The sequence below is a fragment of the Platalea leucorodia genome (genome assembly GCF_965183815.1).
Source record: "Platalea leucorodia genome assembly, chromosome: 35".
Taxonomy (NCBI): domain Eukaryota; kingdom Metazoa; phylum Chordata; class Aves; order Pelecaniformes; family Threskiornithidae; genus Platalea; species Platalea leucorodia.
This window is the reverse complement of record NC_138857.1, coordinates 1-26,782: the sequence shown is the minus strand read 5'-3', so window position 1 is coordinate 26,782 and position 26,782 is coordinate 1. Positions and strand designations below refer to the sequence as shown.

At 75.7% G+C, this 26,782-nt stretch overlaps 6 protein-coding genes across 8 annotated transcripts; 3 read left to right on the top strand and 3 right to left on the bottom strand.

Moving 5' to 3' along the window:
* Positions 1-43: 43 nt before the first annotated feature.
* On the bottom strand, positions 44-3,406 carry FLT3LG (fms related receptor tyrosine kinase 3 ligand). Of its 2 annotated transcripts, XM_082334496.1 has the most exons (8): positions 3,168-3,406; positions 2,930-3,031; positions 2,537-2,590; positions 2,231-2,374; positions 1,103-1,235; positions 578-737; positions 336-409; positions 152-249 (listed from the first exon to the last, which is right to left on the bottom strand). In XM_082334496.1, the coding sequence occupies exons 1-8, from the start codon at positions 3,195-3,197 to the stop codon at positions 245-247; spliced, it is 702 nt and encodes a 233-aa protein (XP_082190622.1). In that variant the 5' UTR covers positions 3,198-3,406; the 3' UTR covers positions 152-244. The 2 variants fall into 2 exon arrangements, with proteins under 2 accessions (XP_082190621.1, XP_082190622.1); XM_082334495.1 differs by lacking the exon at positions 578-737 and having other exon boundaries at positions 44-249.
* A 7-nt stretch (positions 3,407-3,413) lies between these two features.
* On the bottom strand, positions 3,414-9,146 carry ALDH16A1 (aldehyde dehydrogenase 16 family member A1). Its single transcript, XM_082334494.1, has 17 exons — positions 9,009-9,146; positions 8,226-8,328; positions 8,024-8,150; positions 7,649-7,827; positions 7,498-7,575; positions 7,095-7,282; positions 6,805-6,960; positions 6,500-6,691; positions 6,083-6,181; positions 5,808-5,944; positions 5,640-5,733; positions 5,324-5,409; positions 5,152-5,241; positions 4,873-5,056; positions 4,372-4,554; positions 3,826-3,948; positions 3,414-3,686 (listed from the first exon to the last, which is right to left on the bottom strand). The coding sequence occupies exons 1-17, from the start codon at positions 9,093-9,095 to the stop codon at positions 3,528-3,530; spliced, it is 2,265 nt and encodes a 754-aa protein (XP_082190620.1). The 5' UTR covers positions 9,096-9,146; the 3' UTR covers positions 3,414-3,527.
* Positions 9,147-9,205: 59 nt separating this feature from the next.
* On the top strand, positions 9,206-11,992 carry PIH1D1 (PIH1 domain containing 1). 2 transcript variants are annotated; one of them, XM_082334480.1, is made up of 11 exons: positions 9,206-9,235; positions 9,409-9,501; positions 9,599-9,662; positions 9,739-9,927; positions 10,006-10,067; positions 10,143-10,227; positions 10,521-10,614; positions 10,720-10,749; positions 10,833-10,923; positions 11,520-11,666; positions 11,877-11,992. In XM_082334480.1, exons 2-11 carry the CDS (start codon positions 9,412-9,414, stop codon positions 11,907-11,909), a joined length of 885 nt encoding a protein of 294 aa, XP_082190606.1. In that variant the 5' UTR covers positions 9,206-9,235; positions 9,409-9,411; the 3' UTR covers positions 11,910-11,992. The 2 variants fall into 2 exon arrangements, with proteins under 2 accessions (XP_082190606.1, XP_082190607.1); XM_082334481.1 differs by lacking the exons at positions 9,206-9,235; positions 11,520-11,666 and having other exon boundaries at positions 9,291-9,501; positions 11,877-11,983.
* A 410-nt stretch (positions 11,993-12,402) lies between these two features.
* SLC17A7 (solute carrier family 17 member 7) lies at positions 12,403-18,865 on the top strand (the record flags this gene model as incomplete). The annotated part of the gene is made up of 13 exons (XM_082334497.1): positions 12,403-12,435; positions 13,110-13,349; positions 13,952-14,070; positions 14,496-14,610; positions 14,713-14,800; positions 15,185-15,271; positions 15,346-15,485; positions 15,925-16,071; positions 16,160-16,292; positions 16,613-16,723; positions 16,806-16,933; positions 17,509-17,643; positions 18,809-18,865. 13 exons carry the CDS (start codon positions 12,403-12,405, stop codon positions 18,863-18,865), a joined length of 1,533 nt encoding a protein of 510 aa, XP_082190623.1.
* An 81-nt stretch (positions 18,866-18,946) lies between these two features.
* RPL13A (ribosomal protein L13a) lies at positions 18,947-21,218 on the top strand. Its single transcript, XM_082334469.1, has 8 exons — positions 18,947-19,031; positions 19,259-19,331; positions 19,828-19,893; positions 19,999-20,100; positions 20,181-20,266; positions 20,616-20,675; positions 20,769-20,891; positions 21,113-21,218. The coding sequence occupies exons 1-8, from the start codon at positions 19,017-19,019 to the stop codon at positions 21,197-21,199; spliced, it is 612 nt and encodes a 203-aa protein (XP_082190595.1). The 5' UTR covers positions 18,947-19,016; the 3' UTR covers positions 21,200-21,218.
* Positions 21,219-21,409: 191 nt separating this feature from the next.
* On the bottom strand, positions 21,410-26,185 carry DHDH (dihydrodiol dehydrogenase; the record flags this gene model as incomplete). The annotated part of the gene is given in 9 exon segments (XM_082334476.1): positions 21,410-21,543; positions 21,639-21,753; positions 21,755-21,790; positions 22,238-22,276; positions 22,278-22,363; positions 23,230-23,479; positions 24,601-24,764; positions 25,397-25,508; positions 26,021-26,185. Coding segments are annotated over 9 exon segments (1,101 nt in total).
* Positions 26,186-26,782: the final 597 nt, after the last annotated feature.

Here is a 26,782-nt window from a genome sequence, read left to right as displayed (position 1 = left end):
GGCTCCACCCCCTGGCCCCCCCAAACCAGGCTCAGAGTCAACATCTCAACATCAACTTTATGGGCCCTGTGGGGTGCCCGTGGGGGGCCAGGGCCCCCCAGTCTCGCCATGGCTCTGGAGGGTCCCATCATGGCCCCCAAAGGGCCCCCCCTGCGGCCCCCAGGGTCCCTCCGTGCCTCCAGGGGGGATCCGGGGTGCCCCCATCTCTCCCGCAGCCCTGATCCTGCAGCGCCGGCGTGTCAGGTCAGCCTGAATGGGGAGGGGGGCGGGGGTGAGGACCCAGGCGCCTGGGCACCCCCCCCCCAGGGACCCCAGCATCCAGGGCCCCCCCGTACCTGAGTCCGTCCCTGGCTCCCTGCTCGGTCGCTCGCGTCCCCTCCTGCTTGGACGCCGGGGTCCCCTGCAAGGGCTGGGGGGGGCTGAGAGAGGGGAGGGACACCCAGCACCCCCCAGTCCTCCCAGTGCCCCCATCCCAGTGCCGTCTGCATCCCCACAGCAGCCCCAGAGCCCTGCTCCCAGTACCCCTGCCCTCCCACCCAGCGCTCCCAGTAGCCCCGTGCTCCCCGTGCATCCCCACCTGGGTGCAGGGCCGCCTCCACAGGACCCAGGCCGCTGCCGCCAGGGCCCCCCCCGCGCCCCCCCAGCAGCGTCAGCCCGTGGCTGCCGGGGGCAGGGGGGGCCCAGCCTGGCCCCCGGGGTCCCCTCATGCTGCACTGCAGGGGGGGTCAGCGGGGGGCCTGGGGGGAGATGGGAGTCAGAGGGGTCCCGGGGGGGCTTTGGGGGGGTCCCTGGGGGTTGGAGGGTGTGGGGGGCTGCAGGGATGTATCACCCTCGCTTGGGGGTGTCTACGTGACCTTAGGGGGTCCCTGGGGAGTGCTGGGGAGGTCCCCAAGCAGCACGGAGCCCCTGGGGGGCTCAGGGGGCTCCCCTGCGGGTGGGGGGGTCCCCAGGGGGGGTCCCAAGAGTTCTCTGGGCAGCAAATCCCTGAGGATGGGTCTGGGGAGTGCCCCCCCTCCCTGGGGGGTCCCCAGGGGAGGGTCTGCAAGGGGTCAGAGGGTCCCAAGGGTGCCGTGGGGGTCGCCGGGGGGTCCCGGGGTGCTACCTGGGCGGCAGCGCAGGCGGTCGCAGCCGGGGAAGTGGGGGGGTCGCTTCTGCAGCCGCCTCAGGTGCTGCACGAGGGTTCCCAGCAGCTGCGACACGTTCACCGTCTCCAGCCGGACACAGCCCTGGGGGTCCTGGGGGGGGTGTCACAAGAGCCCCCAAACCCCCCGGGACCCCCCGACCCCCTGGGAAGCCCTAGGCCCCCAGACCCCTCTTCACCCCCCTGGGGACCCCAGAAATGCCCCAGAGGTCCCCCAGCCCTGCCCAGAGACCCCCCCTGAGACCCCCAGAATTACCTTAGACCCCCCCTAGAGCCCCCATCAAGACCCCCAGAGCTACCTTGGACCCCCCCAGACCCCTGCAGGGTCCCCAGAGCCCCTCCTGGGACCCCCCAGAGCCCCTCCCGGGACCCCCCCAGACCCCTGCAGGGTCCCCAGAGCCCCTCCTGGGACCCCCCAGAGCCCCTCCCGGGACCCCCCCAGACCCCTGCAGGGTCCCCAGAGCCCCTCCTGGGACCCCCCAGAGCCCCTCCCGGGACCCCCCCAGACCCCTGCAGGGTCCCCAGAGCCCCTCCTGGGACCCCCCAGAGCCCCTCCCGGGACCCCCCCAGACCCCTGCAGGGTCCCCAGAGCCCCTCCTGGGACCCCCCAGAGCCCCTCCCGGGACCCCCCCAGACCCCTGCAGGGTCCCCAGAGCCCCTCCTGGGACCCCCCAGAGCCCCTCCCGGGACCCCCCCAGACCCCTGCAGGGTCCCCAGAGCCCCCCGGGACCCCCCCAGAGCCCCTCCCGGGACCCCCCCAGACCCCTGCAGGGTCCCCAGAGCCCCCCGGGACCCCCCCAGAGCCCCTCCCGGGACCCCCCCAGACCCCTGCAGGGTCCCCAGAGCCCCCCTGGACCCCCCAGAGCCCCTCCCGGGACCCCCCCAGACCCCTGCAGGGTCCCCAGAGCCCCCCGGGACCCCCCCAGAGCCCCTCCCGGGACCCCCCCAGACCCCTGCAGGGTCCCCAGAGCTGCCTCCCCCCAGAGCCTCCCAGCCCCTCCCAATCTGCTCTCAGGACCCCCAGAGCCTCCCCATCCCCTCAGGACCCCCCCCCCCGAGGTGCCCCCCCACCCCGGGACCCCCACTCACGTGGATGTGGCACTCGGCTACAAAGGCGATCTGGGCGGCGACGGCCTGGAGCTGGGGGGCCAGTGCCCTCCCCGCCACCCCCGCCATGCGCCCCAGCGCCGCCGCCCCGAAGTGCAGCCCCCAGAGGTCGGAGCAGCGGCTGTCCTGGGGGGCCGGGGCGGTCGCGGGTTGGGGGAGACACGGGTCAGGAGGCTGAGGGGGTCACGGGGGGGGTGGGGGGTGCAGGAGGGGAGCGGACGTCAGGGGGATGGGGTGACACGGGGGGGGACGGGGGGCACAGGCGGGGGTCCGGGGGGTCTTGCTCACCGCCTCCAGGTTGCTGGGCATCGCCACCGGGTAGTCCAGGATCAGCCAGCGGGTCTGCGGGACCACGGGAGGGCTTAAGGGGACCCCAAAGAGATCCCGGGGGTCTGGGGGGGGCGCAGGGGGCCCGGAGGTTCTACGGGGAGTCCTGGGGGGCTTGGGGGGGACCCGGGGTGGGACTTTCCCCAGGAAACGAGGGGGTTCAGGGGGTTGGGGGAGGCTCCTGGGGGTCCCAGGGGAGTTTGGGGGGTCCTGGGGGGATTCAGGCTCTCTCACTGGGATGTCTACACGGGTGAGGGGCGTTGCGGGGGTGAGGGGGACCCCGGGGGTGTCCCTGGGGTCCCAGAGGGGGTTGAGGGGTCCCGGACGCTGGGGGGGTCCCGTGGGGGGTCTCACCAGCGCGTCCACGTGGGTGCTGAAGGTGCTGCTGAAGGGGTTGAAGTCGAAGGAGCAGCAGCCGCCGGGGGGGGGCACGGCCAGGAGGAGCAGGAGGGGGACCTGGGGGGGCACCGGGGGGGTGGGGGGACCCGGTCCCGCGGGGGTCCCGGGGGGGTCCCGGGGCGTTGGGGAGGGGCTACGGGTGGGCCCCGGGGGAGAAGCCGGGGGGGGGGGACACCGGAGGGTCCCCACTTACCAGGGCAGAGCCGGGGGGGGCCAGGTCCATGGCGGGACCGGCCGAGGGGAGGGGCGAGCGGGGACCCGGGACCCCCCCGGGACCCCCCGGGGCCGCGGCGGAGCCGCCGCCGAAAGTGAAAGCGGCGCCGGGGCCGGGAGGGATCGAGGCATCCGGGGTGGGGACCCAGGCGCCCGGGAGGGACCCAGGCGTGCGGGAGCCGCCCCCCCGCGGGGACCCCGGCGCCCCGGCTCCCCTCCCCCCCCCGCGACCCCCCCCCCCGTCCCCTTCGCGGGCAGGGACGCGACACAGGCGGAGGCTGGGGGCGTTTATTGGGGTCGGAGTCACAGCTTTGGGGGGGGGTCCCCAGAGGTCGGGGGCTCAGGGCCCCCCCCCGGGCACCCAGAGGCAGCGGGGGCGGGTGCAGCGCAGCTCCAGCTCCTGCTCAGCGCCGGGGGGGGGCTCCTGCCCCGGCTCCCCCAGGACCCCCCCCGGGACCCACGGGTGGGCGACGCTCCCGGCCGAGGCCCAGTCGGGGTCCTGGGGGGGAAGGGGAGGCTGCTGGGGGGGGGGGGGGGGCTCTCTGCCCTCCCCAGCCCCCCCGGGTCCCCCCCCCCAGGTCCCCCCGTGTTATCCGGCCCCCCCCGCCCCCCCCCCCCGAGCCCCTCTCGTTACTCACCGCGCCCCCCCCGCAGAGCCACAGCGTGTCGGGGCGGTGCCGCGCCAGCGTCACCCCGTCGCCCCCGGCCCCCCCGGGCAGCACTGCCAGGGCCCCCCCGGGGAGCCCTGCAGCCACCAGCGCCTGGGGACAGACAGACAGCGGCCGTCACCGGGGGGGGGGGGGCGGGGGGGGGGGTCCTGGTCAGTGGGGGGTGGGGGGACGACGAGGGGGGTCACACAGGGAATGGGGACAGGGGGAGCGCGTGGGGTCCCAGGAGCGTCACCGAGGAATGAACAGGGGGGTCCCTGGGGGCGGGGGGGCCATGGGGGGGCCTGGAGGGGATCCATGGGAGGGTTGGGGGGGGCTCCAAGGGGCTTCGGGGGGGTCCGGGAGAGGTCGATGGGGGGCCGCCATGGAGCTTTGGGGGCGTCCCCGCGGGGCTCGCAGGTGGGGTCCCGGGGGGTCCCGGGGGGGGCCAGGGGGTCCCCGCGGGGCTCGCAGGTGGGGTCCCGGGGGGGCCCTGAGGGGGCCGGGGGGGCGCACGGGGGTCCCGGGGGTCCCCACCTGCCGCAGGCGCAGCGCGGGGCCGACGCCGCTGGGGGGCGCCACTACCACGAGGCCGTTGCCGAGCGCCAGCGCGGGGGGGAGGAGCTCCAGCGCGCGCGGCAGGGGGCGGGGGCCGCTCCAGGCCACGCCCACCACCCCCCGCGGCCTGCGCGTCACCAGGGCCCGCCCCCCGGGCACCTCCTGCGGGAACAGGTTAGCCACGCCCCTGACAAGGCTCCGCCCTGGGCGCGGCGTCAGCCACGCCCCCTCTCTGCCCAACCTCGCCCCCGCCTGGCCCCGCCCCCTGCAGCATCCAGCCCCGCCCACTCCTGCCCGGGTCTGCCCCTGCCCCACCAGCCACGCCCCCTGCTACCTGACCACGCCCCCTGTCGCAGCCAGCCCCGCCCCCTGCTGCCCGGCCCCGCCCCCACACAGCCGCAGGGCTCCATCCTCAGGCTCCACCCCCACCCAGCCCCACCCCTTCAGGCCCCACCCACCCGCCTCCCAGGCCCCGCCCACCTGCACAGCCCCGCCCATCAGCTCCACGTGCGCCGCCCACCGCAGCAGCGCCGCCCGCAGCCGCCCGTCGCCGTCGTCCTCGCCGCCGTCCCTCGGGGGGGGCCCCGCGGCCCTGCCCCCCTCCAGCGCCGCCGCCGCCCCCCGCAGCACCCGGGCGCGCGCCGGCCCCGGCAGCTGCCCCCACCTGCAGGGAGGCCGTGGGAGCGGCGGGGACGCGGGCGTCCGGGACCCCGACCCCCCCCAGCAGGGACCCCGGCCCCCCCCGGCCCCGTCACTCACCCCGGGGCGACGCGGCGGGCGGCCTCCACGGCTGCAGCGATGTCAGCAGAGTCGGGGGCCGCTGCAGGCCCCCCCGGGACCGGCTCCGGGCTGGGGGTGGCAGGGTCAGGGGTCAGAGGTCAGGGGTCAACTGCGGGGGGGGTCCCCGAGCTGCACAGGGGGCGGGCGTTACCTGAGCTCCTGGTCCAGGAGGGTCCCGGGGGCCTTCCCCGGCCCCAGGGGGGCCTCCCAGGGGGGCCGCCCGAACTCTCGCAGCGCCTGGGGGGGTGGGCACAGCCCGTCTGCACCGGGACAGGGCCCCCACAGCCCCCAGGCCCATCCTGGGGTCCCCAAAAGCTTCCCAGGGCTCCCCCAGCCACCCCCCCAGTCCCCCACGGCCCCCCAAAACCACCCAGGCCCCTCCAGGGCTGCCCTCGGACCCCCAGCAATCCCAATCCAGCCCCCCAGGACCCCCTGCACCTCCCCGGGACCCCCCCGGGACCCCCCACCTCCAGGCCAGCGCCGTCCCCGGCCCCCCCGACGCAGCCCCCCATCGGGTCCAGCAGGTTGAGCGCGTTGAGCCACACCAGCCCCAGGGGCAGCCTGTGGGGTCAGGGGTCAGAGGTCAGAGCCATGGGGGTCAAGGTCATGGGATCGGGGTCAAGGCTCGAGGTCACCTGTCAGCCACGTCAAGGGCAAGAGTCACGTCCTGAGCCCAGACGGCGCCGGCGGCCACGTGAGGCAGCCCCGAGGCCACGGTGACGGCCTCCCCCGGGGATCGCACAGGCAGCAGCACCAGCACCGGCCCCGGCACCTGGGGGGGGGGGAAACGTCAGCTGACCCCCAACCTGCACCCCCCAACACCTCCTGCCCGGCACCCCCCGGCTGTTTGTGCCGCTCCCTCCCCATTTTGCCCTCCCCGCAGCCGTTTTTGGCCCCCCCCGGCACCCACCAGCTCACGGAGGCAGCGCGAGGTGGGGGCCACCCCCGTGATCAGGGTCGGGGGGTAGAAGCGCCCCCCCGGGGGCAGGGTCACTGGCGGCTGGAACACCTGGGGAGAGAAACGACCCCGGCGTCCCGGTACCCCCGAACCCCCCAGAGGGGACCCCGGCATTCGGGTACCCCCAACATCCCCCCATCCCACCCCCCTCAGTCCCCCTGTCCCCCCGCAACGTCCCCACGGCCTCCCCCGCTCTCATGGTACCCATGGCCCCATCCCAGCCCCAAACCCCTCTGTGCCCCCCTCGCCCCAGCCCCCCCACATCCTACCCTGCTCCCCAATGGTCCCCGTGTCCCCTCCTGCCCCCGCGTCCCCCCCAGCCCCCCCATGTCCGCCTGTGCCCCAATGTCCCCTCCCGCGCCCCCTCACCTCAGCCCCCTCCTCACGCGCCGCCTGCACCAGCCCCTCGGGGGGGGCCGCCGTGGGGGGCAGCGGCCCCACGTCGGTGCCAGGGTCCAGGGGGTCCCCAATGTGCAGCACCCCCAGCCGGGCCCGGAGCCGTCGTCCCAGTGGCGCCACCACCCCCTCCTGCGCCAGCACCACGCAGCCCCCCCACGGGAACTGGGGACACGGGGGGGGGGGGGTCAGGGAGCCCCTGGAATGCTCCCAGACCCCCCCAGGACCCCCAAACCCTCTGGGACCCCCCAAACCCCCCCCCAGCCCCCTCTGCTCACCAGCGCCGGGGGGGTCCCCACGCTTCCCGCGATAGCGGCGGCCGCGCTGTCCAGGTCAGCTGAGTCGAGGACGATGACAACGATGCGGCCCCCCCAGGCCCTCCCCAGCCGCGGTCCCCGGCATGGGGACCCCCAGGCCACATCCTGCACCTCCTCCTGCACGGGGAAGGACACGTAGGAACATGGGGACCCCCCCCGGATATGTCCTGCCCCCCCAGTGGGGACGTGGGGGACGCAGTGACACCCCAGGCCGCACCCTACCCCCACCACGGGGCAGGGCCCCCCCATACCTGGTGGGCGCCGAGAAAGGTGACGGCAGCAACACGGGGGTGGGCGCGGAGGGCACGGCGCAGGTGGGGGGTCCCCGTCACCACGTTGAGCAGCCCGGGGGGCAGCGCGCCTCCCTCCCCGCTCAGCTCTGCCACCAGCAGCGGCGCCAGCGGGGCCTCGGCCGGCGGCAGCACCAGCGCCGCGTTGCCTGCGCAGGATGCCTGGGTCCCCCGGGGGCCTGGATCCCCCCACCCGGACACCGGGGGTCCCCGTCTCCTGCCAAACACCTGGGTCCCCTCCCCAGGAGCCTGGGTCCCCTGAATGCCGGGGTCCCCCCCTGCAGATGCTGGGGTCCCCCCACCCGGATGCCTGGGTCCCCTGAATGCCAGGTTCCCCCGCGGATGCCAGGGTCCCCCCACTCACCCATGGCCAGGAGGGGTCCCAGCTTCCAGAGCAGTGCCGCCAGGGAGCAAGGACCTGACATGAGGACGGCCACCACGCCTGGGGACAGCGGGGGGGGCTCAGCAGGGTCCCGGGGGGTGCTGGGGTCCCGGGGGTCCCAGGAGACACTCACCGAGGGGGGCCCAGCCGCCCAGACCGGGGGTGCCGAGCTGGGCCCACCCCGCCGGCACCCGCAGCAGCCGCAGCCCCAGCTCCAGGTCAGCCCCAAGGGCCTGGGCCAGTGGCCGCCCCCCCGAGAGAGCGGCCACCGCCCCCACCCCCGCGGCCCCCCGCTCCAGTGCCGCTGCCAGCCTGCGGGGACAGTGGGGACGGGGGGTGAGGGGATGGGGGGGGATGGGGGGGCACAGGGGGTCATGCAGGGTCACAGGGGGTCACACTGCTGCAGGGCAGAAACGAACAGTTATGGGGGACGCACGGGGCTGTGGGAAGCCCCGCAGGATCAGAGATCGGGGTCAGAGGCCAAGGGTCAGAGGTCACAAGGACTCACCGCTGCAGGTGCTGGGCCCGCTGGGGCCCCCCCAGCCGCCCCCATTTTGCTGCTGCCGCTGCTGCTGCCTCCACGGCCGCCGCCAGGTCGGCCTCCTCCCCTTGCAGCACCGTCGCCAGCAGCCGCCCTGGCCGGGGGGAGAAGGTGAGCGTGACCCCTGACCCCCCCCCCACCCTGAACCTTGACCCCTGACCCCCCGTACCTGTGGCGGCCTCCCGGCACTCCAGCGTCCCCCGTCCCGGTGGCTTCAGCCACGTCCCGTCCACAAAGTGCCCCAGGGCCCGGCCGTGGGTCTCCAGCCACGCCTGGGGGCCCAGATGCATGGGTCCCCCCCCGGCCGCGACGCCGGGGTCCCCCCGAGGCTGCGGCACCACATGCAGCAGCCCCTCCCTCCCCCCAACGACCTTCGGCCCGCGGGGGGGGACCCAGGCGTCCGGGCGCTGCCTCGCCCTCGACTTTGCCCCCAGCACCCCCCCCCCCCGCCCCGGGGCCGCAGGCGCCCGGACCCAACCCACCCCCCCCCCCGAGGGGACTCGGGCATCTGGGGGCCCCCATCCCCCCCACCCGCCCAGTGCCCCCCAGGCCCCTAGCCCAGCCCTGCGGTCCCCCCCAGTGTCCCCCAGGACCCCCCACCGGCCTCCCCAGTGTCCCCCAGGCCCCCCCCAGGGCTCCCCCCGGGACCCTCCAGCCCCATGGGCCACCCGAGACCCCCCCAGGACCCCTCCAGTGTCCCCCAGTGCTCTCCCCCAGCCCCATTTGCTCCTTCAGGACCCCCCTATGGCACCTCCAGCCCCCCAGGCCCTCCCAGGGGCCCCCTGAGCTCCCCAGGACCCCCCATGGCCCCACAGCTTCCCCTTCCAGTGTGCCCCATGGGTCCCCCCGTGCCCCCCCCGGCCCCACAGCCCCCCCCGGGACCCCCCAAGGCCCCTCGCAGCCCCCCAGGACCCCCCCACGTGCCCCTCGCAGCCCCCCACGACCCCCTCACCTCCGCCGGTGCGGCCCCCCCGGGCCTGGGCCCCTCCTCCATGGTGCTGAAGATCGCCGGGACCGGGGGGGGCCCCAGCGCCGCCATCGCCGCTATCGCCGCCGCACCAACGAGACGAGCGCCCAAACGGAGGGAGCGGCCCCGCTGCCCCGGAACCATAGAGAGGGGCCCCGCCCCCCCCCCCGCCGGAACCGGAAGTGCCGCGCGGCGGGAGGGAGCGGCGGCCGGTAACGGCTGCGCGGAGCGACCCGGGGGGCCCTGAGGGGTCTGGGGGGGCCCGGGGGGATCTCTGGGGCCGGGGGAGCCCGGGTGGGGCTGGGGTACGGCGGGGCCCGGGGGATGTTGGGGGTCGCTGGGTGCCCCCGGGCCCCGGTTCCCCACGTTCCGCCCCCCCGCGCAGCCCATGGCGGCCCCCGCGGACCCGTCGCTGCTGTCGGCCGAGCTGGAGGCGGAGGAGGGCGATGACGAGGCGCTGCGGCGGCTCCTGCTGCAGGTGGGGCCGGGGAGGGGGGCCGGGGGGATCCCGGGTGGGGGGATCCCGGGTGGGGGGATCCCGGGACTGACCCGCGCCGCCCCTCTGCTCCCCCCAGGCGACCCAGGACGATGAGGAGCCCCCCCCGGCGGCCCCCTCCCGCGCTGTCACCCCGCAGCCAGGTGAGGGGGCTCCAGGGAGGGTTGGGGGGGGCCCGGGGGGGCCCGGCTGCCCCCTGACCCCCCCCGCCCCTCCCAGGGCTGTGCGTGAAGACCCGGGCAGGGGGGGCCAAGGTCTTCGTCAACGTCTGTCACTCGGGGGAGGTGCCCCCGCCCCCCCCGCTGTCCCCTCCTGGGCTGCGGCGCCTCCTCCACGCCCCCCCCACCGCTGCTGGGGCCTTCCGCATCCCCATGAGCCTGGGGGAGCCCCACGCCGAGCTGGACCGCGGTAAGACAACCCCCCCAAAACCACCCTGACCCCCTGCCAGCCCCCCAAGTCCCCCCCTGACCCCCCCATCTCCTGCAGGTGGCCGGGGCTGCACCGCCTACGACGTGGTGGTGAACTCGGGGTTCTTCCGCACCCTCCAGGTGAGGGGGGGCTGGGGGGGGTTGGGGGGGAATTGGGGAGCCCTCACACCCCCTCACCCCCCCTCACCCCCCCAGGCTGACCCCTTGTACCTGGAGTTCTTCCTGACGGTGGCCATGGAGGGGCTGTCGGAGAAGTACGGCGTGGAGCTGGAGCTGACTGGTACGGGGGACTGGGGGCACTGGGAGCAGCTGGGGGGAACGGGACGTTGGGGTGGAGAAGTGACAGGCTGGGAACAGAGATGAGCATCTGGGAATGGGGAGAACTGGGGGGACTGGGGAGGAATTGGGGTGGGGTGGGACAACTGGGAACACTGGGAGTGGGGGGAGCAGAAGCAAGGGAGAGAATGGGGGCAGTGGGGGGAGGCTGGGATAGGGGTGCTGGGGGGTTGGGACATCAGGAGGGGGTCGGGGGGGGTCTTGCACCCCCCATGACCTCCCCCCCGCCCCCCCCAGGCTGGCGGGTGCTGCAGAACCGCAAGTTCATGGGCTCCATCTCGGCCCAGAACATCCGGGCACGGCCCCGGCCCCACATCCAGGAGCTCGAGGGGTGAGTGGGCCCCCCTGACACCCCCCGGGACCCCCCCACCTTCCCGGGGTCCCCTGTGACCCCCTTGTCTCTCCTCACCTCTCTCTGACCTGTGTCCCCCCGCAGCCCCCCGCAGGAGCCACCACCACCCCCCAGGTAGGAGCTGTGGGACCCCCACTTACCCGGGACCCCCCCTTTACCCGGGACCCCCCCACCTGACCTGTGTGTGTCTCCTGCAGCCCCCCAGCACCCCCCCAATTCGTGGTGGTGGCTGAGCCCTCGTCCCAGCACCCACAGGTGCTGCAGGCCCGCATCCTCCTGCCCCATGCCGTGAGTGGGGGGCTGCTGGGGAACTGGGGGGGGGCTGCTGTGGGGCTGGGGGGCTGCTGTGGGGCTGGAGGGGGCACTGGGGGGCTGCTGTGGGGCTGGGGGGTGCTGCTGTGGGGCTGGGGGGTGCTGCTGGGGGGCTGGGGGGCTGCTGTGGGGCTGGAGGGGGCACTTGGGGGCTGCTGGGGGGGTGGGGGGGGCTGCTGTGGGGCTGGGGGGGTGCTGTGGGGCTGGAGAGGGCACTGGGGGGCTGGTGTGGGGCTGAGGGGTGCTGCTGGGGGACTGGGGAGGCTGCTGTGGGGCTGGGGGGTGCTGCTGTGGGGCTGGGGGGCACTGGGGGGGCTGCTGGGGGACTGGGGGTGCTGCTGTGGGGCTGGGGGGGCACTGGGGGTGCTGCTGTGGGGCTGGGGGGACTGGGGGGGCACTGGGGGGCTGCTGGGGGGCAGCGGGGGAACTGGGGGGGGATCAGCCTGATCTTGGGGGGCTCTGGAGGGGCAAGGGGTCCCTGTAAAAGTCGGGGGTGGGGTTGGGGGACCCTGGGGGTGGGGGTGGGGCTGTCTGGCCCCTCCCCTGACCCCGCCCTGCCCCGCCCCACCCAGGCAGGGGCGGGGTCGCTGTGGCTGGGGCTGAGCGAGGAGCGGCTGGTGCTGGGGGGGGCCGAGGGGGGGCCCCCCCTCCTGGAGCTGGGGCTGCCCCTCCCCCCCGACCCCGCCCGCTGCCGCGCCCGCTTCCACCGGCGCACCAAGGTAACTGTTGCCATGGTAACCTGGTAAACTCTGACCCTGCCCACTTGTCCTGCCCTTAGCCCCGCCTGTTCTCATCACCTAGGTGACGGTAACCATGGTGATTCCTGGTCACACCCTCCTCCCTTGCCACACCCCCTCCCTGGCCCCACCCCTTCTCGGGGAGGCACCGCCCCCAGCTGACCCCTGACCTCTGACCTTCCCCCCCCGCAGGTCCTCACGGTGACGATGCCCCTGCAGGCGTGAGGGGGGGGGGGGCTCCCCGCCGGCCGCGGCGCCCCCTCCCCGCCCGACCCCTTTTTGTACAAAACCTCGTAATAAAGCGTGAGCCGAGGACGCGTGCGTGCGCGCCTGCCGCCCCCCCCCCCCCGGGGTCCCCTCTGCCCCCCCCCGGGGTCCCCTCTGCCCCCCGGGGTCCCCTCTGCCCCCCGCCAATTGCGCCCCCTACCGTCCCCCCCCCCCCCCGGGGCAGGGCCCCCAGCGGACCGGGGCGTCCTGCCCCTCCCCCCGCGCGGGGCGGGGGGGCTCTGCCCACGCAGGGGGGATTTAGCGCTGAGCCGCCGGTGGCGGGGGGGGCCGGGGGGGGGGCTCCCAGAGGACCCGGGCGTCCGGGAGGAGACGAGAGGACCCAGGCGTGCGGGAGGAGGGGAGCCAGCCCAGGTGTTGGGGGGCGGGGGGGGGGGCACCCAGGCGTCCGGGGGGGCCCAGGCGTCGGCGGACCATGGCGCCCTGAGCCGCCATGCAGTTCAACAGGGAGGCGTTCAGGCGGCAGGTGGGGGCCGGGCTGGGCCGCCTGCACCGGTGAGCGGGGACCCGGGGGGGCCTGAGGGACCCAGGCGTCGGGGTGGGGGGCTGGTTCCCGGGCCCCTCCTGCTGCCCCGCGCACCCTGGGGGGGTCCTGCCCCTTGCACGCGCGTGTGCGAGCCGTGCCGCTGCCACCGCCGCCCCCCCCCGGCTGCCCCTAATCCCCCCCCAGTTTATGTAAGCGCGAGCGTGCCGGAGCTGGGGCACGCGCGTGGGGTGGGAGGGGGCTGGGGGGCTTGTACACGCGTGTGCCCCCCCCCCCAGCCTGCGTGTGGCCGTCACACGCGCGCGTGTCCTCGTCCCCCCGCCCCCGGGGGCTCAGATGAGGGATTTAGCCCTGCAGTAATCTGCTGCTGCCGCGCCGGGGGGGCACGGGGGGACCTGGGGACACGGGGGGGGGGATGTGGGGGGGGACGCCGGCGGGGCGGTGGGACACGGGGGGGCTCCAGGGTGGGGGGACTGGGGGGCACTGGGGCCATGGGGACACAGGGACTCCAGGGATGTGGGGTGATGGGGGTCCAGGGGGCTGGGGGGGGGGCCAGGACACGGGGGACGTGGGGACGTGGGGGGGGCCCAGTGGGCTGTGGGGTGACCGGAGCCACCCTCTGTGTCCCCGTCGCCCCGGGCCCCCCGTCCCTGCAGGGCCTTGGAGCGGCGGCAGGAGGATGCGGAGGGGCTGGAGCTGGGCCCTGGGGGGGGGCTCCGGAGGGGGGTCGGGGGGGGGGCCCCCCACACCCCCCAGTGCTGGACTGCACGTGCTGCGGCCTCCCCCGGCGCTACGGCATCGCCGTCCTCTGCGCCATCGGCTTCTGCATCAGCTTCGGCATCCGCTGCAACCTGGGGGTGGCCGTCGTCAGCATGGTCAACGGGGTGCACGGGCAGGTGGGTGGGGGCAACGGGGGGCACGGGGGGGGGGGGGGGGCTGGGGGGCAACTGGGGGCACGGGCAGGTGGGGGGGGCAACGGGGGGCACGGGCGGGGGGGGCTGGGGGGCAACGGGGGGCACGGGCAGGTGGGGGGGGCAACGGGGGGCACGGGCGGGGGGGGCTGGGGGGCAACGGGGGGCACGGGCAGGTGGGGGGGGCAACGGGGGGCACGGGCGGGGGGGGGGCTGGGGTGGCAACGGGGGCACGGGCAGGTAGGGGGGGGCAACGGGGGGCACGGGCGGGGGGGCTGGGGGGCAACGGGGGGCACGGGCAGGTAGGGGGGGGCAACGGGGGGCTGGGGGGGCAACGGGGGGCACGGGCAGGTAGGGGGGGCTGGGGGGCAACGGGGGGCACGGGCAGGGGGGAGGCAACGGGGGGCACGAGCAGGGGGGAGGCAACGGGGGGCACGGGCGGGTAGGGGGGGCTGGGGGGCAGCAGGGGGCACGGGCAGGTAGGGGGGGCTGGGGAAGTTGGGGGGGCCGTGGTCAGGAGGGAGCAGGTTTGGGGGTCCGGGGGGTCCCGGCTGCGGTGACCCCCCTGTCTCGTGTCCCCCCCCCAGCACGCCCAGTTCAACTGGGACCCCGAGACGGTGGGGATGATCCACGGCTCCTTCTTCTGGGGGTACATCGTCACCCAGATCCCCGGGGGCTTCATCGCCCAGAAGTTCGCGGCCAACAGGTGGGGGGGCAGGGGGGTGGGGGGGACGCAGAGGGGGGCAACGGTCCCAGCACTTGCACGTGGACCCATTGCACACTCCCCCTCTTGCACGTGGGCCCATTGCACGTTCCCCCCCCCCATTGCACGAGGTTCCCTCGCACGTCCCTCCCTGTTACATGTCGTTCCCTTGCACGTGGACGCATTGCACGTTCCCCCCCCTTGCATGTCCCTCCCTTGCACGAGGCCCCTTTGCACATGGACCCATCGCACGCCCCCCCCATTGCACGAGGCCCCCTCACACGTCCCCCCTCTTTGCACGAGGCCCCCTTGCACGCCCCCCCATTGCACATCCCTCCCTTGCACATCCCCCCTTTGCACGTGGACCCGTCGCACGCCCCCCCCCGTCGCACGAGGCCTCCTCGCACGCCCCCCCCTCGCCCCCGCAGGGTCTTCGGCCTCGCCATCGTCTCCACGTCGCTCCTCAACATGCTGATCCCGGCGGCCGCCCGCACCCACGTGGGCTGCGTCATCGCCGTCCGCGTGCTGCAGGGGCTGGTGGAGGTGAGGGCGGGGCTGCTGCGACGCTCCCCATTGGCTGCTGAGGCTGTGAGGGGCGGGGCCGTGAGGGCGGGGCTGGGCGTGACCCCGCCCTGCCCCGCCCAGGGCGTGACCTACCCGGCGTGTCACGGCATCTGGAGCAAGTGGGCCCCGCCCCTGGAGAGGAGCCGCCTGGCGACCACGGCCTTCTGCGGTAGGGCCGGCCGGGGGGGTCCCCGTGGGACGGGGGGGGTCCCGTGGGATGGGGGGGTCCCGTGGGATGCGGGGGGTCCCATGGGATGTGGGGGACCCCATGGGATGGATGTGGGGGTCCCCATGGGATGTGGGGGTCCCCATGGGATGGGGGGGGTCCCATGGGATGTGGGGGACCCCGTGGGATGGATGGGGGGATCCTGTGGGAGGTGGTGGGTCCCCGTGGGATGGATGGGGGGGTCCTCGTGGGACAGGGGTGTCCCCGTGGGATGGATGGGGGGGTCCCCGTGGGACAGGCGGGGACCCCGACACTCACGTCCCTGGGGGGCCGTGGGGCTGGTGGGGAGGGACCGTCCCCCCCCGGACGCCTGGGTCCCCGGTGCAGGCTCCTACGCGGGGGCGGTGGTGGCGATGCCCCTGGCCGGCGTCCTGGTGCAGTACACGGGCTGGAGCTCTGTCTTCTACGTCTACGGTGAGACCCCCCGCCCCTCCCCCACACCCTCCGGGGCCCCGCCCCGGCCCCGCCCTGACCCCGCCCGCCCCCAGGCAGCTTCGGCGTCTGCTGGTACCTCTTCTGGGTGCTGGTGTCCTACGAGAGCCCGGCCCAGCACCCCACCATCTCCCCCGAGGAGCGCAAGTACATCGAGGAGAGCATCGGGGAGAGCGTCGGCAGCAACCCCCTGCTGGTGGGCGGGGCCGGGGGTCAGGGGTCGGGGGTCGGGGGTCAGGACCCCGCAGGGTCCCAGCGGCGGGGGGTGGGTTGCAGGCACCAGGGTCAGGAGTCGTGCTGGGGGCTTTAGGTCGTGGGCAGTGGGGTCAGGGGTCAGGGGTCAGAGGTCAGAGCAGAGTCCCATGGGGTCAGGGTGCTGCAGGGCACTGGGGGCTGGGTCAGGGGTGGGGTCAGGTCAGGGGTCGGGTCAGCCCTGAGGGTCACTGGCCGCGGGGTCAAAGTGGGGTCAGGTCAGGGGTCAGGGTCAGAGGGTGGGTGCAGGGTCAGGGCCAGGCGTTGGGTCCCCAGCAGCGGGGTCAGGGGGTCAGGGGTCACCGGCAGCGGGGTCGGGGGTCAGGGGGTCAGGGGTCACCGGCAGCGGGGTCGGGAGGTCGCTGGCAGCCCTGCCCCCACAGCTGGCCACGCCCTGGCGGCACTTCTTCACCTCGATGCCCGTCTACGCCATCATCGTCGCCAACTTCTGCCGCAGCTGGACCTTCTACCTGCTGCTGATCAGCCAGCCCGCCTACTTCGAGGAGGTCTTCGGCTTCGAGATCAGCAAGGTGGGACCCCGACCCCGCCCCGGGGGGGACCCTGGCGTCCGGGGGGGACCCCGGGGGTCCGGGCGCCCCACGGCTGACGGCCCCGCAGGTGGGGCTGCTCTCGGCCCTGCCCCACCTGGTGATGACGATCGTCGTCCCCATCGGGGGCCAAATCGCCGATTTCCTGCGCTCCCGGGGGCTGATGTCGACCACCAACGTCCGCAAGATGATGAACTGCGGCGGTGAGGGTGGAAAATGGGGGGGGGGAACATGGGGGGAAGTGGAGGGGGGGACATGGGGGGACAAGGGGGCACACGGGGGGACGGGGTGGGGACCGGGAGGGGACATGGAGGGGATTGCGGGGGGGAACGTGGGGAAGGATGGGGAGACATTGGGGGTGACGTGGAGGGGGACGAGGGGGGACATGGGGGGCTGGGGCACAGGGGTCCTGGGGAGGCTGTGGAGAAACCAGGGGACAACCAGGGGGTGTTGGGGGTCCCTGGGGGCAGACGTGGGCGTCTGGGGCACCCCTGGCCGTGGGTGACCCCCCCTGGCCCCCCAGGTTTCGGCATGGAGGCGACGCTGCTGCTGGTGGTGGGGTACTCGCGGTCCCGCGCCGTCGCCATCTCCTTCCTCGTCCTGGCTGTTGGCTTCAGCGGCTTCGCCATCTCCGGTGGGGACAGGGATGTGGGGATGGGGGGGACACGGAGGGGACACGCGTGTGGGTGACCCCCCCTGCCCCCCCCCGCCCCCAGGGTTCAACGTCAACCACCTGGACATCGCCCCCCGCTACGCCAGCGTGCTGATGGGGCTCTCCAACGGGGTGGGGACGCTCTCGGGGATGGTCTGTCCCCTCATCGTGGGGGCCCTCACCCGACACAAGGTGGGGGGGCGGGGGGGGGAGCAGGGCTGGGGGACTCGGGGGGGGGATAAGGGGCGCTAGGACCCGGGGGGGAAATGGGCACTTATGGGGTAATGGGGACCCTGGGGGGGCAATGGGGGCTAAGGGGGGGCACTAGGACTTGGGGGGTGTATGGGGGGGCACTAGGGGTTTTGGGGAGGCACTAGGACCCGGGGGAGGCAGTGGGAACCCTGGTGGGGGCACTAAGACCCGGGGGGGGCGGCAGTGCGGACTGGGGGGGGGGGGGCACGGGAACACGCGGTTTGGGGGGCACTAGGACCCGGAGACTCACCGCCCCTTTGCCTCGGTCCCGCCCCTTTGCCTCGGTCCCGCCCCCTTGCCTCGGCCCCGCCCCCTTGCCTCGGCCCCGCCCCCTTGCCTCGGCCCCGCCCCCTTGCCTCGGCCCCGCCCCCTTGCCTCGGCCCCGCCCCCTTGCCTCGGCCCCGCCGCTGCCCTGGCCCCGCCCTCCTCTCCCTGACCACGCCCTCCCCCCCGCGGTCCGCCCCCGCGCCTCGCCGATTGGCCGGCGGCGGGCGGCGGCGGCGGCGGATTGGCAGACGCGGGAGGAGTGGCAGTGGGTCTTCCTGATCGCGGCGCTGGTGCACTACGGCGGCGTGGCCTTCTACGGCGCCTTCGCCTCGGGGGAGCCGCAGCGGTGGGCGGAGCCGCCGCGCGAGGAGGCGGAGCCGCTGGCGCCCAGGGGCGGGGACAGCGAGGAGGAGGGGGGAGGGGGAGGGGGAGGAGGAAGGGGGCGGCGGGGGGGGACCCCCCGGCGGGCCCCCCCCGGGCTACGGGGCCACCGGCACCACCCCGGCCCCCGGCCCCCGCGGGGAGACCCACGAATGAGCTCCCGCCGCCGCCAGGACCCCCCCCAGGGCTGCCGGAGACTCCCCGAGCCCCCCCGGGACCACCAAAGCCCCCCCGGGACCACCGGGGACCCCCCCCAGGGCCTCCCCCGGGACCACCAGGCCCTCCCGGGACTACCGGGGACCCCTCAAGCCCCCCCGGGACCACCGGGAACCCCCCAGGACCCCCCGGGACCACCAAAGCCCCCCCCACGGCCTCCCCCGGGACCACCGGGGACCCTCCCGGGACCACCAAAGCCCCCCCACGGCCCCCACGGCACCACCGGGGACCCCCCGGGACCACCAAAGCCCCCCCACGACCCCCACGGCACCACCGGGGACCACCCGGGACCACCAAAGCCCCCCCACAGCCTCCCCCGGGACCACCAGGGACCCCTCAAGCCCTCGCAGGACCACCAAAGCCCCCCCAGGACCCCCCCCGGGACCACCAAAGCCCCCCCACGGCCTACCCCGAGACCACCGGGGACCCCCCGGGACCACCAAAGCCCCTCCTGGGACCCCCCAGCCCCATCAGAGCCACCCCCCGCCCGGGATCGGAGCCATCCCCCCCCCCGCCCGTTCAGAGCCCCCCCCCCGGTGCCCCAGGACCCCCCAAGGCCGGGCCCCCCCGCTGTACATATATAAATACAGGGGGGCTGCGGCCCCTGGATCGGCCCCCGAGTCTGTGTCAAGTGGGGGGCTGGGCTGCTGGGGGCACTGGGGGGCACTGGGGGATGTACTGGGGACACGGGGGGTGAGTGGGGGGCGCTGGGGGGGATCCTGGGGCTGCTGGGAGGTACTGGGGGTCACTGGGAAATACTGGGGGGTACTGGGGGATGTACTGGGAGATACTGGGGACATAGGGGGTGAGTGGGGCGCACTGGGGGGGTCCTGAGGGCACTGGGAGATACTGGGGGGCACTAGGGGATGTATTGGGAGATACTGGGGACACGTGGGGGGCGCTGGGGGCACTGGAGGATACTGGGAGCACTGGGGTCCCCGCGGGCTTTAGGACCCCGCGGGGTGCGGAGGGCCCAGGCCCCGCCCCCTCATTTCCATAACGCCGTAACGCTCCGCCCACCATGGCGCCTCCCAGCGCAGCGTCGCTCCCGCTTCCGCCCCGCGCGTGACGTCAGTTCCGCCCCTGCGGCGGACCCGCCGGAAGGGGCGACCCCGCGGCGCGCGGGGGGCGGGGCCTCTTTCCCGAGCGGGCGGCGGCGATGGCGGAGCCGCGGGTGCGCGCCGGGGCCCGGGGAGGCCCGGGGGGGGCCCGGGGGCGGCCGGGGGCTCCGGGGAGGGGGCGGCGGGCGCTCCCGGCGGCGGGGGGCGGCGGCGGCGGCGGCGGGGGGCGCCCCGGGGGGGCTGCGGGAGCCGGCGGGAGCGCGTCCACGTGGGGCCTCCGAGGGGGCCTGGGGGCCTCCGGGCCCCGCCGGTGACCCCGCCGCCGCTCCCGCTGCCGCAGGTTCTGGTGATTGACGGCCGCGGGCACCTCCTGGGCCGGCTGGCGGCCATCGTGGCCAAGCAGGTGCTGCTGGGTGAGTGCGGGGCCCCCCGGGACACCGGGACCCCCCCCCCCGGGACACCGGGACCCCCCCCCGCCCCGGGACACCGGCACCCTCCGGGGCCCCCGGCGCGGTGATGAAGCCTCTTCGGCTGTCGAGTCTGACGACCGTGAGAGCCGCCTCCATGCACTACCAGCTGAGCGCCGGGGGCCGCGGCCGCCCCCTCCCGTGTCCGTGTGTCCCCCTCCCGTGTCCGTGTGTCCTGCTTACCCCCCTCCAGGTCCGTGTTCACCCCCACCGTGTCCCCGCGTCCCCCCATGTGTCCCCCCCCGTGTCCGTGTGTCCCCCCCCGTGTCCGTGCGTCCCCCCCTGTGTCCCCCCCGTGTCCATGTGTCCCGCTCAGCCCCCCCCACGTCCGTGTTCGCCCCCCCCGCTCCCCCCCCGTGTCCGTGTGTCCCGCTCCCCCCCCGTGTCCGTGTGTCCCGCTCCCCCCCGTGTCCGTGCTCACGCCCCGTGTCCCCGTCCTCAGGCCGGCGCGTGGTCGTGGTGCGCTGCGAGGGCATCAACATCTCCGGCAACTTCTACCGAAACAAACGTGAGTGGGGGGGCGGGGGGGGGGTTACCGGGGGGGTGACGGGAGCCCCGCGCGCCGGGGTCCCCCCGCTTTGGGGGGGGGTAACGCTTCTCCCTCCCCCCGCAGTGAAGTTCCTGGCGTTCCTGCGGAAGCGGATGAACACCAACCCCTCCCGGGGGCCCTACCACTTCCGCGCCCCCAGCCGCATCTTCTGGCGGACGGTGAGAGGTGAGTTGGGGGGGCCGGGGGCCCCCGCCCCAATCCCGGGGTGCCCCCCCGAGCCCCCTGACCCCCCCGCCCTCCCCCAGGGATGCTGCCCCACAAGACGAAGCGGGGCCAGGCGGCGCTGGAGAGGCTGAAGGTGTTCGATGGCATCCCCCCGCCCTACGACAAGGTGAGGGTCCCGTCCGTCTGTCCCCCAGCCCTGTGGGACCCCCAAATCCCCCCCAGGACCCCCCCCAGCCCCGTGGGACCCCCAAATCCCCCCCAGGACCCCCCCCCAGCCCCGTGGGACCCCCAAATCCCCCCCAGGACCCCCCCCCAGCCCCGTGGCACCCCCAGGACCCCCCCCAGCCCCATGGGACCCCCCAGATCGGCCCCCCCGTGTCGATGATGCAGTTTTACCTACATTGTTCGATGGTCCTTGAGAGAAACGTCCGCACTGAGACACGGGGGCCCCCAACCCCCCCTTGTCCCCCCCCGCCCCCCAAATCCCCCCCTCCTGACGCTCTCCCCCCCCACAGCGCAAGCGCATGGTGGTCCCGGCTGCTCTCAAGATCATCCGGCTGAAGCCCACCCGCAAGGTAAGGTGGGGGGGGGTCCGGGGGGGCTTCCCCAGCACCGGGGTCCCCTCCCGGGTGTCGGGGCTCCCCCCTGACCCCCCCGCGCCCCCCCAGTTCGCTTTCCTGGGCCGGCTGGCGCACGAGGTGGGCTGGAAGTACCAGGCGGTGACGGCGGCGCTGGAGGAGAAGCGGAAGGAGAAAGCGAAGCTGCGCTACAACAAGAAGAAAAAGCTGATGGTGAGGGGGGGGATCCCCAAAAATGGGGGGGGGGGACCCCAGAAACTGGGGGGAGGGGGGCTTGAAACCGCCACTTCTGCGGGCGCCCTGGAATCGGGGCCCTGAGTGCCGCCCCGGGGGGGGGGGGGTGCCCCCATTCCGGGGGCGTGGGGGGGGCCCCGGCTGCGCACCCCTCCCCGGGGGCGCTGGGCCCCCCCTTAACGCCCCCTCCTCCCCCCCAGAGCCTGCGGCGCCGGGCCGAGCGCAACGTGGAGCAGAAGACGGCGCCGTTCACGGCCGTGCTGCGCCAGCACGGGCTGCTGCTCTGAATAAAGGGGCCTGAGACTCCCCCGGGGCTGCTCTGTGCTGGGGGGGACTGGTCTGTACTGGGGGGCACTGGTCTGAGCTTGGGGGGGGGGGGCAAGGAAAGCAGAGGCTCGGGTTTAGCTGGTTCTTTATTGTGTTTTGAGGCGTGGGGCTCGTGCCGTGGGGCAGGGGCTCGTGCCGTGGGGCAGGGGCTCGTGCCGTGGGGCGGGGGCTCACTCCGTGGGGCGGGGGGCTGCCGGTGCCCCCCCCTCCGGCCCCGCGGCCCCCACTTGCCGCCGCGCCTCGTCCAGCAGCCGGGCGATGAGCTCGCTCTCGGCCAGCGGCATCACGGGGCTCTCGGTCAGGCCTGGGGGGCGGAAGGGGGGGCGTCGGGGGGGGGGGGTGTCCCAGGCGTCCGGGACCCCCCCCGCCGCCCCCCTGGGGGGCCGGGCCCCCCCTCACCCTGCAGCAGGCACTCGCGGACGTGCTGGGCCTCGTAGCGCAGGCCGGTGCCGTGGGGGAAGTTGAGGGGCTGGGCCGGGGGGGGCAGGGGGAAGAGCTCCCGCCGCCCCCCCCACCACCAGCTCGGTCGGGCAGTTCATGTGGCTGGGGAACTGGGGGGGGGGGGCGCAGGTCAGGGACCGGGGGGGGGCACGGGGCCGCCCCCCTGCACCCCCCAAGTGGGGGATCCTCCCCACGCACCCCCCAAGGCGGGGCTCCAGGTGCCTCGGACCCCCCCCCCCCCCCCCCCATCGGGGGTGCTTAGCCCTGGGGGGCCCGGGGGTCTCAGCCCTGCCCCCCCCAACCATGCTGCCCCCCCTCCCCAGAGGGACCTGGGGGTCTGGGGCCCCCCCATGGGCCTCCCCCCCCCCCCCGGGGATGCAGGTTTTTGAGCCCCAGCCCCCCCCCCAGGCATCCCCCCAGCCCCCCCCCAGCCATGGGGCCCCCCCTCCCCAGAGGGACCTGGGGGTCTGGGCCCCCCCCCTCCCTGGGGGATGCAGGGTTTTGAGCCCCAGCCCCCCCCAGCCATGGGGCCCCCCCCCCGGGCCCCCCGCTCCCACCTCGGCCCAGCCGCGGGTGCCCCCCAGGGCGGCCCCCCCCCGGCAGCTCGGCCCCCATGGAGCAGGTCAGCACGGCCTGGCGGTTCCCCTCGTACTCCAGCGTCATCGTCACCGTCTCGTCCACCCCTGCGCCCGCAGCCGTGGGGCACCGGGACCCCCGGGGACCCCCCGCTGCCCCAAACCCCCGCCGGCGCCCCAGCAGCCCCCCCAGTGTCCTCCTTGCCCCCCCCAGTGTCCTCCAGTGCCCCCCTCTTTCCTCCCACCTCATTGCCCCCCATCCCAGTGTCCCCCAGTGCCCCCCAGCCCCTCGCCCCCAGCCCAGTGCCCCCCAGTGCCCCCCAGCCCCTTCCTCCCCCAGCCCAGTGCCCCCCAGTGCCCCCCAGCCCCTTCCTCCCCCAGCCCAGTGCCCCCCAGTGCCCCCCAGCCCCTTCCTCCCCAATCCCAGTGCCCCCCAGCCGCTTCCTCCCCAATCCCAGTGCCCCCCAGTGCCCCCCAGCTGCTTCCTCCCCCAGCCCCTTCCTCCCCCAGCCCAGTGCCCCCCAGTGCCCCCCAGCCCCTTCCTCCCCCAACCCAGTGTCCCCCAGTGCCTCCCAGCCCCTCGCCCCCATCCCAGTGCCCCCCAGCCCCTTCCTCCCCCAGCCCAGTGCCCCCCAGTGCCCCCCAGTGCCCCCCAGCCCCTTCCTACCCCAGCCCAGTGCCCCCCAGTGCCCCCCAGCCCCTTCCTACCCCAGCCCAGTGCCCCCCAGTGCCCCCCAGCCCCTTCCTCCCCCAGCCCAGTGCCCCCCAGTGCCCCCCAGTGCCCCCCAGTCCAGTGCCCCCCAGTGTCCCCCAGTGCCCCCCAGCCCCTTCCTCCCCCCAGCCCAGTGCCCCCCAGTGCCCCCCAGCCCCTTCCTCCCCAGCCCAGTGCCCCCCAGTGCCCCCCAGTGCCCCCCAGCCCCTTCCTCCCCCAGCCCAGTGCCCCCCAGTGCCCCCCAGTGCCCCCCAGCCCTTACCGGAGGGGTGGAGGCAGCCGCGGGCGCTGAGGCGGCGGGGGGCCCCCCCCAGCAGGGCGGTGGCCATCTGCAGCCCGTAGCCCCCCAGGTCGAGCAGGGCCCCCCCGGCCAGGCCGGGCTCCCGCAGCCGCTCCACGCCCCCCAGGGCGAAGGCCAGGGCCCCCCGCAGCAGCCGGGGCTCCCCCAGGGCCCCCCCGGCCACCAGCGCCCGCAGCCGCTGCCAGGCCGGGAAGAAGCGGGTCCAGAAGCCCTGGGGGGAGCGGGGCCGTCGGGGGGGCACTGGGAGTGGGGGGACTGGGGGGACTGGGAATGGAACTGGGGGTACTGGGAATGGGGGCACTGGAAATGGGGGTACTGGGAGTGGGGGGACTAGGGGAGCTGGGACTGGGGCAGCTAGAAACACTGGGAATGGGAGTACTGGGAATGGGGGGAGCGGGGGCAATGGGAATGAGGGGACTGGGGGTACTGGGAATGGAACTGGGGGTACTGGGAATGGGGGCACTGGGAATGGGGCAGCTGGAAGCACTGGGAGTGGGGGAACTGGGGGTACTGGGAATGGGGGGACTAGGGGAGCTGGGACTGGGGCAGCTAGAAACACTGGGAGTACTGGGAATGGAACTAGGAATGGGGGGAGTGGGGGCACTGGGAATGGGGGGACTGGGGGTACTGGGAATGGGAGTGGGGCACTGGGAATGGAACTGGGAATGGGGGGGAGCGGGGGCACTGGGAATGGGGGGGACTGGGAATGGAACTGGGAATGGGGGGGAGCGGGAGCGTGGGGAATGGGGGGACTGGGGGTACTGGGAATGGGAGTGGGGCACTGGGAATAGAACTGGGAATGGGGGGAGCGGGGGCACTGGGAATGGGGGGACTGGGGGGACTGGGAATGGGAGTGGGGCACTGGGAATAGAACTGGGAATGGGGGGAGCGGGGGCACGGGGAATGGGGGGACTGGGGGTACTGGGAATGGGAGTGGGGCACTGGGAATAGAACTGGGAATGGGGGGAGTGGGGGCACGGGGAATGGGGGGACTGGGGGTACTGGGAATGGGAGTGGGGCACTGGGAATGGAACTGGGAATGGGGGGGAGCGGGGGCACTGGGAATGGGGGGGACTGGGAATGGAACTGGGAATGGGGGGAGCGGGGGCACGGGGAATGGGGGGGACTGGGAATGGAACTGGGAATGGGGGGAGCGGGGGCGTGGGGAATGGGGGGTAGTGGAGGAGAGGGACTGGGAATGGGGCGACGGGGCACTGGGAGCCCTGGGAATGGGGGGAGCGGGGGCGCTGGGAGCAGGACCGGGGGCGCTGGGAGCGGCAGGGGGGTTACTGGGAACAGGGCGGGGGTTACTGGGAGCACTGGGGACCCCACCTCCATCAGGAAGACCCCCCGGGCGCGGGCGGCCTCCACGAGCTCCCGGACCTGGTGGGCGCCGACGGCCATGGGCTTCTCCATCAGCACGGCCTTGCCGGCCGCCAGGAAGAGGCGCCCGGCCGGGAGGTGCTGGGGGTTCACCGTGCCCACGTACACCACGGCTGGGGGAGGGGCGGCGGCCGGCTCAGCCCCTCCCCCCCGGCGTGTCCCCGGGGTCCCGGGCAGCCCCTCCCCCCCCGGGACCCCCTGCGTCCCGGGCAGCCCCTCCCCCCCCCCAGGGGACCCCGGGGTCCTGGCCAGCCCCTCCCCCCCCAGGGGACCCCTGCGTCCCGGGCAGCCCCTCCCCCCAGCCCAAGGGGACCCCTGCGTCCCGGCCAGCCCCTCCCCCCAGCCCAAGGGGACCCCTGTGTCCCGGCCAGCCCCTCCCCCCCCCAGGGGACCCCTGCATCCCGGCCAGCCCCTCCCCCCAGCCCAAGGGGACCCCTGTGTCCCGGCCAGCCCCTCCCCCCCCCAGGGGACCCTGGGGTCCCGGCCAGCCCCTCCCCCCCCCAGGGGACCCCTGTGTCCCGGGCAGCCCCTCCCCCCCCAGGGGACCCCTGCGTCCCGGCCAGCCCCTCCCCCCCAGCCCAAGGGGACCCCTGTGTCCTGGCCAGCCCCTCCCCCCCCAGGGGACCCCTGCGTCCCGGCCAGCCCCTCCCCCCAGCCCAAGGGGACCCCTGTGTCCTGGCCAGCCCCTACCCCCCCAGGGGACCCCGGGGTCCCGGGCAGCCCCTCCCCCCCCCCGGGGCCTCACCCACGTCGGGGTCCTCCGCCAGCTCCCGGTAGGAGCCGTAGGCCCGGGGCAGCCCGTGGCGCCGCGCGAAGGCCTGGGCACGGGACAGGTCCCGGGCGGCCACCGCCACCGCCTGGGGGGAGGGGGAGGGGCGGGGGGGTCAGGGGGGACCCCGGCGTCCGGGAGCCCCTCCCCCACCCAAGGGGACCCCGGCTTCCAGGAGCCCCCCGCCCCCCCCCCCCAGGGTACCCAGGTGTCCAAGAGACACACACCCCCCCCCAGGATCCCCTCCCCCCCCGGGGACCCCCCGCCCCTCCCCCCAGGATCCCCTCCCCCCCCAGAGGACCCCTGCCCCTCCTCCTCGGGGCCCCCCCGCCCCTCCCCCCCAGGTATCCAGGTGTCCAAGAGACACCACCCCCCCCCCGATCCCCTCCCCCCCCGGGGACCCCCTGCCCCTCCCCCCCAGGATCCCCTCCCCCCCCGGGGACCCCCTGCCCCTCCCCCCTCAGGATCCCCTCCCCCCCAGACAACCCCCGCCCCTCCCCGTATCCAGGTGGCCAAGAGCCCCCTCCCCCCGCACGGCACCCCCCGCCCCTCCCCCCCCCGAGGATCCCCTCCCCCCGGGGCCCCCGCCCCTCCCCCCACCAGGTGCTCCTCGGGGGGGAGGGTCTTCAGGGCCACCACGAAGTCGTGGCTGATGTGCCCGGCCGAGCAGATGCCCCAGCGGGTGGGGCCGGGGGGGGGGGGCCCGGTGTCCGGCCCGGGGGGGGTCGCGGCGGCCCGGCCCTCGCGCGGCGGCGGCGGCTCCATGTCTGCGCCCGCCCGGGCGCGGCACCGGGGGTGATGGGGCCCCGCCCGCCCCACCCCCACCCCTGGGCGGCCCCCTCCCACGCGGGGACGCGGCGCCGCGGGCGGGGCGGAGGGCGGAGGTCGGGTGGGGTCAGAGGTCAAAGGGCGGCGGGGGGGGGGGCGGCGGCCGGCAGAGCGAGGGGCTGCCCGCGAAGGCTGGGGGGGACCTGACCTCTGACCTCTGACCCCCGGCCTGCACCCGCGCCTGACCTCTGACCCCCGACCCCGCTCCTGACCCCGCGACCCCCGTGCTCGCGGCGGGGGCGGGGCCACACCCAGGGACGCGATGGGGAGGGAGGGGCCCCTCCCACGCACGTGCCAGGCCCCGCCCCGCCACCGGCCGTTCTGGGCGGGGCCACGGGGGGGCGGGGACGGCGCGCGAATGGGCGGGGAGGGGGCGTGGCTACCGGGAAAGGCGGGAAAGCGGCTTTTATTGACGTGACGGAAAGGAGGGCGATGACGTCGGGGGGCGGGGCCGCGCGTCACCCGGCCGCGAGGGCGGCTTTTTGCTTCCCCCGCCTCGCTCCGCCCCCTCCCGCCGCGGGGGCGTGGCCTCGG

What these genes read in the sequence shown, in the direction of transcription:
- PIH1D1 (XM_082334480.1), top strand. Translation starts at nt 9,412, where the DNA reads ATGGCGGCCCCCGCGGACCCGTCGCTGCTGTCGGCCGAGCTGGAGGCG. An exon ending in CCACGCCGAGCTGGACCGCG is followed by an intron (nt 9,928 to 10,005) that starts GTAAGACAACCC and finishes CATCTCCTGCAG; the next exon opens with GTGGCCGGGGCTGCACCGCC. An exon ending in CGTGGAGCTGGAGCTGACTG is followed by an intron (nt 10,228 to 10,520) that starts GTACGGGGGACT and finishes CGCCCCCCCCAG; the next exon opens with GCTGGCGGGTGCTGCAGAAC.
- ALDH16A1 (XM_082334494.1), bottom strand. Translation starts at nt 9,095, where the DNA reads ATGGCGGCGCTGGGGCCCCCCCCGGTCCCGGCGATCTTCAGCACCATG. An exon ending in GGGACGGCGCTGGCCTGGAG is followed by an intron (nt 5,410 to 5,639) that starts GTGGGGGGTCCC and finishes CCACCCCCCCAG; the next exon opens with GCGCTGCGAGAGTTCGGGCG. An exon ending in CCGCGCTGCGCCTGCGGCAG is followed by an intron (nt 3,949 to 4,371) that starts GTGGGGACCCCC and finishes GTCTGTCCCCAG; the next exon opens with GCGCTGGTGGCTGCAGGGCT.
- RPL13A (XM_082334469.1), top strand. An exon ending in TCCCCCCGCCCTACGACAAG is followed by an intron (nt 20,267 to 20,615) that starts GTGAGGGTCCCG and finishes CCCCCCCCACAG; the next exon opens with CGCAAGCGCATGGTGGTCCC. An exon ending in ACAAGAAGAAAAAGCTGATG is followed by an intron (nt 20,892 to 21,112) that starts GTGAGGGGGGGG and finishes CCTCCCCCCCAG; the next exon opens with AGCCTGCGGCGCCGGGCCGA.
- FLT3LG (XM_082334495.1), bottom strand. Translation starts at nt 3,197, where the DNA reads ATGGACCTGGCCCCCCCCGGCTCTGCCCTG. An exon ending in CCGCCTGCGCTGCCGCCCAG is followed by an intron (nt 410 to 1,102) that starts GTAGCACCCCGG and finishes AGCCCCCCCCAG; the next exon opens with CCCTTGCAGGGGACCCCGGC. An exon ending in GGAGCCAGGGACGGACTCAG is followed by an intron (nt 250 to 335) that starts GTACGGGGGGGC and finishes CTCCCCATTCAG; the next exon opens with GCTGACCTGACACGCCGGCG.